Consider the following 7577-nt stretch of genomic DNA (forward strand, 5'->3'; position numbering starts at 1 on the left):
CTTACATCCCCCCCTCTCCATCCATGGGATGGCAAGAGACTCATTCCTCTGTCCTTCTCCTTCTCTGCAGTACTGTGAGGATGGTAGTGGATGGAGTGGTGCGGATGGCCTGCTTGGTGGCCTCTTGCTGCAGGGTGGCACTTTGAGCCAGTGTCAGCCCACACCCTGGTGATGACCGGGCTTCAGTGTGTGCTTGGTGCTGCAAGAGGAGTAATACCTGCAGTTGAATCTTCCCTTTGCTGGCAGCAATGCTGAAGATGATTGTGCTTTCAGAGCCATATGTCAGCAGAGCTGTCAGTGCCCTTGTTAGCCTTCTGCAAGTTGTATGGTGTGGCTGTTGTGTTGGCAGGTAGATTGTCATCTAATCCTACCATCTTCCCTGGGACAGACAGGCTGACCCTGCTGAGGCCAAATACAGACCTACCCCTTCCCCTCCAGGGCTACTTTAATTGGCTGCTTTTCTTGTGCTGAGGAGGAGCGTCATGAAATGGTTTTTCCCTGCCCTTGGCAGGGAGTTGGACCTGACTGATCTTTAAGGTCCCTCCCAAGCCAAACCAGTCTGTGATTGATTCTGTGAATCTCAGGTTTAGTTAGCAAGGTTCTGGCTTCCTGCCACTTTCCTTGGCATTCATTTTTCTTGCCCTGGGTGTGAGGGAGTAGAGCTGAGAATTCCCTGCCTCCCCTTACTTTGGGTTCTCAATATTACATATTCTATAGAACATAGAGTATCTTATATCAGAGAATATTCAATCTTCTCAATATTCTATTTCCCTGTTTTCTATAGGGAGAAACAAAACAATCCCGAAAACAGCTCGAAACTTGCTTTACATTCCCTCCTCCCTTTCCCACTCTCTCTTCCACCCACTTTTTCCTTCCCTTCCCACCCCGGTCCTGCTCCCATTCCCTCTCTCCTGCCCGCGGGTGCCTGATGCCCTGCACCCCGCATCCCGCTCCCCCCGCTGTTACCAGAGCTCCGCAACGAGCCACCAAGCCCTTTTCCCTCCCGGGGTGCCGCGGGGCCCCCGATCCTCCCCGCGGGGCTGTCCCGGGAGGGGCCGGCGCCGGTGCCGCCCCCAAGAGGCGGTTCCGTGCCGCTGCTATAAACGGCGGCGGCGGCGGGCGGTGGCAGTCGCTCCGGTAGCGGTTGCGCTCGGGCTGTGCGAGGTAAGAGCGCGGCCGTGCGCGCCCCGGTATCCCCATCCCTGCATCCCCCCATCCCCCATTCCCGCTCTGCGCAGGGTCGAGATCCGAACCTTCGCTCCCTCGGCCCCGGCTCTCGGGATCCCGGTTTGGGATCGGAGCGGGGAGCGCGCTGTTCCCGCCCGCACTCGGTGTCCCCGGGCCGGGTTAGCGGGTGCCGCACCTCGCCAGCGGTGTGCGGGAGGGATGGAGACCGCGGGGTCGCTGCCGCGCAGCGGCACCCGGTGCGGCTCGCTCTGTGCTCCTTTCCCAGCGGGATCCGGAGCTGTGTGGGACACTTGTTTACCTCGGTCTGGGTTTCTTTTCTTCAGCTCGAAACTGCAGAAGGGAGTGTGAATGTGCCCGGCTCAGCCTTGCGAAGCCGCGTGAAAGCATGAGTGTTCTGCAGCATCCAAATGCCCTGGCAGGACACGATGCTCACTTTCCCATGTTGGAGATCCAGGCTGGTCCTTTGGCATGGGAAGGGTGAAGGTTTGTAGGTGACACCCTGAGCAGCCGTCCTGGCTTTTGCTGGCATAGCTGTTTGCTTCTCCTCTCGAGAAGGGCAAAGCCCACTTTGCCTGAGGCAAGTCTGAGTGCAGGCAGGACCAGGCTGCAAGATGCTGTGGGGTGCTGAGAAGTTCCCAGAAGTGTCAAGGGCTTGAACGCTGCCGCGCAGTGTGATGCTGCCCTCCCAGACAGGAATGCTTGTGCCTGTTTACTCCTTCACAGCCCAGGGATGGGGAAGGTGCAGTCCTGCAGGCTGCATCGGCTCCAGGGACATCTCTGGGTGTCTGGGGCAGGGTTTCGGGTACATTGCCTTCCCTTCATGCCGTAACTCCAGTGAACTAAGGGACTGGCCACAGCACACGTGAAGCACAGCCAGGTGAAGGGTTGATGGCCCGGCAAGGGCTTCACAGTGCAATGGCCGCAGAACACAGGTCCAGCTGCCTTCCCGAATGTTTAGGATGCTGTGCTGTCTGCAGAGTGCACTGAAGGTATTCTTTTAGGAGCACGGGGAGGCTGTGTTGAGTTTGTCTGGTGGGTTCCCCCCCTCACTCCCGGCTAATCTGGGTGGGAATCAGAGCTCGCGTAACAGCAGCTAATCCCAGACTATGGGGAGCCTGGCCTCGGAAGGCTGTAATCCGGGAACAGTGCTGTCCTGGCCAGCAGGGCTTTGAGCCTGGGAGGCCGTATCGGGTTCAGGTTTTATTGCCACGCTGGGGATGCGGAAGCGCACAGGCATGTGGCCGGCCCAGGCAGAGGGATGCACGTGCATGCAGCAGACCTGCACTTGGAGCAGAGGCAGGCGGAGATTTGGGCTGATCATTGTGTTCTGCTCCATGAGATCCTGAGAGTGAGTGCCTCGGATGTGATGCCCTCTCCTAGCTGCTGTCCTAGGCTGGTGTTGGTGTGAGCCCCAGCTTCAGGGGCTTCCTGCTGCCTCCGTGATCGCCCTTGGTGCCTCTCTGTTAGCACTGGTGATCTGACACCCCACAGCCAGGTCTGGGTTTCTTCTCCTTTAGGGGATGTGCTGGAGGCTTTGTGCTGGGTGGTCACAGCTGCCTGGAGGGTCTCAAGATGTGGAAAGAGCCTGCCCCCCTTGCTGGACCACAAAAGATGCCCAGCCCCACCTGTGCTACTTCAGTAGGGTTTTATGGGAGTAGCCTGGTGTTCCTGCTGCTCTGTTCCCTTTGCTGTCCACAGATGCCAGCAGGAGACAGTGGCCCATGCCGTGGGCTGGGATTGTTGTGGCTTTTAGGGAGTTTTCTCTGGTTGCTGTGGGGTTTTGAGATACAGGGACTTTGGGATCACGCTGGTTCTCCCCACACTTGAGAGGCCTTCAGAAGTGTTTGCACTGGGGACACAGTGGTAGCGATGAGACCCTGGATGAGGTCAGGCAGGAGACCCATCCTCTCTTCCCCTTGCAGCCCTTCTGCCCTGCATAGACATGTGTTAAATCACTCTCTGCTTTCCTGAAGACGGGGATTGTCTGTCCCAGGACAGAAAGCTGCCACTGTCTGAGCTCCCTCTTTAGCCAGCGTTTCAGCAAAACCCATGCTTAATTTGGTCTGAATCTCAACTCCATCTTTCAGCAGGCCAGCTGGATGAAAGCCTGGAAGGCTGAATAGGTTTGAAGTGATAGGCTAGATCTCCTCACAGGGCCAATTTGGGCCCTGTTTGTGGAGAGATTTGATCTCTCCTGGATGCATGCAGGGCTCCCCTCATTGTTAGTGCCACCAGCTTCCTCTCTGCTGGAACAATAGTGCCTTGAGTCCTTCCTGGTAATCTCCCCCCTTATCTCCCTTCTCTTCCGTAGTCTGTATCTCTGGCAGGTGGGGAGGGAGGGAGGTTTGGGAAGAGCCAATTATGCAGATGGAGGAGTGAGAGGTGCTGTGCCAGCCCATGTCCCTTTTTTTGGGAGCAGGGGCTAAAAGAGAGTGCTCAGAGCTCTTCTCTCTGTGCTCTTTAAGCCCTACCAAGCTGGCCTATGGTGGGGTCAAGGATGATCGTAGACACAGGTGTTTGTAGGGATGTTACTCCCCTGTTCTCTCTCTGGCCACAAGCTCATGCTGGCCTTGCCCTAGGGCTGAGCCAGCATCATGAGGTACCTCTCCCTGTTGGGGCTGCTGGCATGGGTAAAAACAAGGTAGCCACTGCTGAGGATGCTAGAAGTGTGCATGGTGGGGCCTCTGGGTGGGCTGGCTGACATACTGCTGTGGCTCCAGTGAAGCTATGGGGAATGAGATGGGGTCCATCCCTTGGAAACACCCCTCTCCATCTTTATTTTGGTGTGCTGGAGCCTATGGATGCAGGGCTGAAGCATGGGGGTCACAGGCCAAGGCAGGTGCTGTGGGTGGTACTGTTGTGGGGTGAGAGGGTCCCAGTGAGGGAGCAGTGTTTATACTCACCCCCTAAAGCACAGTGGTAATGAGCAGCGTGGCCTCGGCTTTTGCGTGAGCCACGTGGGTCTGCTGGGGCCATTTTGATGCTGGTGAGGAAAGTCACGAGAGCCCTCACTGTGTCCGCTGCCTGCCGATAGAAGAAGGCGCTCCAGAGGCAGGAAAAGGCGATGTAGGGAAGTAAAAGGGTGGGGAGGAAGCAGTTGTTGTGGAGCCAGCTGTGATGGGGGAGTGCTCTGTAAATCAAAGCACTCTCCTAAAGAGAAAACTTAAGCCCAGTGGTCAAGTTCTGACTTCTCTCTTTCTTTCTCTCAAGCTACGTGATACCATTAGGGGCAGGGAATGCCGTGTAACAGGGAATCCAAGGGACGGGGGAAGGACGGAGCAGCATTTAAAACTGGGCAAGGGTACAAAGCCCCTCAGTTTCCCATTTCAGCTTAGTGCAGCTGGAGCTGGGCTTGACAAGATGCTTACCAGAGCTTGTGGTAAATGTTTTACGGTACCGTGTATCAGCCAGATCAATTCTACTACGCTTGAGGGAGTGCAGATAAAATGGCTTAAAGATTCCCCTGCTGAAAGCGATAGGATCATCATTTATGCTAGAGAAGACAGATTTAGTTGCCTGACATTTATTTGGCCACGGTGTACTCTGCAGATTTCCCACCCAGGGATGATAGCCAACCTGATGATGTCAGATGTGAGCTGCAAGCAGAAAGAAACCACACAAAAAGCCAGTGCTATTCCTCTTGTCGGCCAGAGGAGTTTTGCTGTGTCTGGATTGGGTGTTTTATTTCATACATCACTTTACGGAAAGGGCTTTATAAGCGTAGGGCTTAAATGCCGTGTCCTGCGTGTGCTTTGTGTTGTGAAGATGATAGCAGAAATATCTTTGTTAATTTAGGTTAATTTTAATCTCAGACTGGTTTGGGTTCGAAAGGACCTTATGCTCGTGTAATTCCAACCCCCTGCCACAGGCAGGGATGGGGCAGCCACAGCTTCTCTGGGCACCCTGTGCCAGCGCCTCAGCACCTTCACAGGGAAGAGCCTCTGCCTAAGAGCTCATCTCAATCTCCCCTCTTTTTATCCTATTTTGCCTGTAGGTCACTTGGACTCCGAACTGAGCTAACATGAGCGCACTTGACTTGACTTCCATCCTTGATTTTCTGGAAACAGCCAACTTGACAGAGATCAACTGGACATGCAACAACGGCGACTGCATCACGGTCGATGCGACAACATGCCCCGGCACGCTCAACAAGAGTGCCCTGCTGTACACCCTGTCCTTCTTCTACATTTTCATCTTCGTCACAGGGCTGGTGGCCAACTCGGTTGTGGTGTGGGTCAACCTCCAAGCCAAAATGACTGGCTATGAAACCCACCTCTACATCTTCAATTTGGCTATCGCCGATCTGTGTGTCGTCATCACCCTTCCAGTGTGGGTTGTCTCCCTCATTCAGCATAACCAGTGGAACATGGGAGAAATCATGTGCAAGATAACTCACCTTATATTTTCCATCAACTTGTTTGGCAGCATCTTCTTCCTGGCATGCATGAGTGTGGACCGCTACCTCTCAGTTGCCTATTTCACCAATTCCAGCAGTCGCAAGAAGAAGATAATTCGTCGTTGCATCTGTATCTTAGTGTGGCTCCTTGCCTTCTCCGTGTCTCTGCCAGACACCTATTATCTCAAGACAGTCTATTCCAACAATGAAACCTATTGTCGTCCCGTCTATCCAGAGGAGAGCTTCAAAGAGTGGTTGATTGGCATGGAGCTCATTTCTGTCGTGCTGGGCTTTCTTATACCTTTTCCCATTATCGCTCTTTTCTATTTCCTCCTTGCGAAGACCATCTCCGCCTCCAGTGACCAAGAGAGGAAGAGCAATGGGAAGATCATTTTCTCTTACGTTGTCGTGTTCCTCATCTGCTGGCTGCCCTACCATGTAGCTGTCCTGCTTGACATCTTTTACAGCCTTCATTTCATACCTTTCAGTTGTCAGATGGAGAACTTCTTATACGCCACTCTTCACATCACTCAGTGTTTCTCTCTAGTGCATTGCTGCGTCAACCCCATCCTCTACAGCTTCATTAACCGCAACTACAGATACGAGCTCATGAAAGCCTTTATTTTCAAGTACTCTGCCAAAACTGGTCTCACTAAACTGATCGATGCTTCCAGGGTGTCAGAAGCAGAATACTCTGCTCTTGAGCAAAATGCCAAATGACTGCAACCCCCTGAAGACGCCTCTTTGACTTTCTGACCTTTGTTCTTTGCGTGATGGTTTTGTGTGTGTTGTTTGTTTGTGCAGGGTTTTTACCCAGCTTTCCCTATACATGTTATGAACGGGGCATGAATTCCAGCCTACAGAAGAGAAATAGCAAACTAGTAGAATCAAGTGCAAGAATTGAAGTGGTACCAAAATTAAGCCTTTTCTCCTAGCCTGGTCTGGGCTTCTCGACAATGCTATGCAAATGGGGGTGACTTTCTAGCAGACAAAGCCATTGTGTACCATAGATAACATGCATTTTTCAGCATAAGCTTTTCCTTCCACTTGTAGATTCCCTCTTGTCTCCTTGTATATGTTATATATATATATAGTGTGTTGTATTTAAAAGCTCGAGACTTTATTTTCTGGCTCTTGGTGTACCTTATACAATTGTATTTGAAAGTTAAATATATTTTTATCATGTATTTGAGGTGTATTGCTGATGAGTGTATCCAGAGTGCTGTAGTCTGAGTGTTAGATTGCCATTTGTTTTCAACTGTGGTAGGAAAGAGGATGCCGATGAATAGCAGCATGGAAATGATGCTCTTAGGTGCATCCTCCTTTGCTGACACACTTCACTGACCATAGCTTTGTGGAGTGGTCATACCCACACATCTGGAGCATGAAATGTAGTGTAATATAGTTGCCATCATATTAAAATTAACAGTATTGTAAGAGTTGTTAACTCCTACGCCCGTCCTTCACCAAGCTCTATCCTTACGCACAGAATGAATGAGCTGACTTCTGAGAGTTGTCTCTATTTGTAAGTTATTTTTGTAAAATAAAGATCTGGAAAAAACCCCAATCTGTGCCCACAAGTCGTTTGATTTGCTGTCCTTTCTGCCAGAATCCCCAAGCCACCTCCTCTCCTTTGTCTGGTGCAGCAGCAAACGGGTCAGGCTGTGCTCTCCTCATGTTTGTTGACAGTGGGCAGGAGCCCTTGATGGAGGAATGTGAGGCAGTGCTGGTGCGTGTGGAGAGGGGAAGGGGTGGGAGGAGCAGCTCTGCCGAAGGCTGTGCTGTTGGGAAAGGTGATGGATTTATAAGCTGAAAGCTGTAGGGAGTGATGAAAGGCTGTGCTTGTAGCTTAGAGATAAACATGCGGAAGGAAAATATGCAAGTATGCAGATGGAGTGGATGTTTGGACTAATCCAGGTTCTGTGGGTTTTGCTTGTGATGGAATTTGGGGTTAGCAGTCCTGACAGCATTAAATCCCTTTTTATCTCTTCCT

The 7577-nt window shown here is 52.1% G+C and overlaps 1 protein-coding gene across 2 annotated transcripts; it reads left to right on the forward strand.

The window, feature by feature from the left end:
• The first annotated feature begins 1089 nt into the window (after positions 1-1089).
• On the forward strand, positions 1090-6771 carry ACKR3 (atypical chemokine receptor 3). Of its 2 annotated transcripts, XM_080631997.1 has the most exons (3): positions 1090-1164; positions 1512-1671; positions 5183-6771. In XM_080631997.1, exon 3 carries the CDS (start codon positions 5210-5212, stop codon positions 6302-6304), a length of 1095 nt encoding a protein of 364 aa, XP_080488123.1. In that variant the 5' UTR covers positions 1090-1164; positions 1512-1671; positions 5183-5209; the 3' UTR covers positions 6305-6771. The 2 variants fall into 2 exon arrangements, with proteins under 2 accessions (XP_080488123.1, XP_080488124.1); XM_080631998.1 differs by lacking the exon at positions 1512-1671 and having other exon boundaries at positions 1106-1164.
• The last annotated feature ends 806 nt before the right edge of the window (positions 6772-7577 follow it).

The sequence above is a fragment of the Psittacula echo genome, assembly GCF_963264785.1.
Source record: "Psittacula echo genome assembly, chromosome: 20".
NCBI classification, from domain to species: Eukaryota; Metazoa; Chordata; class Aves; order Psittaciformes; family Psittacidae; genus Psittacula; species Psittacula echo.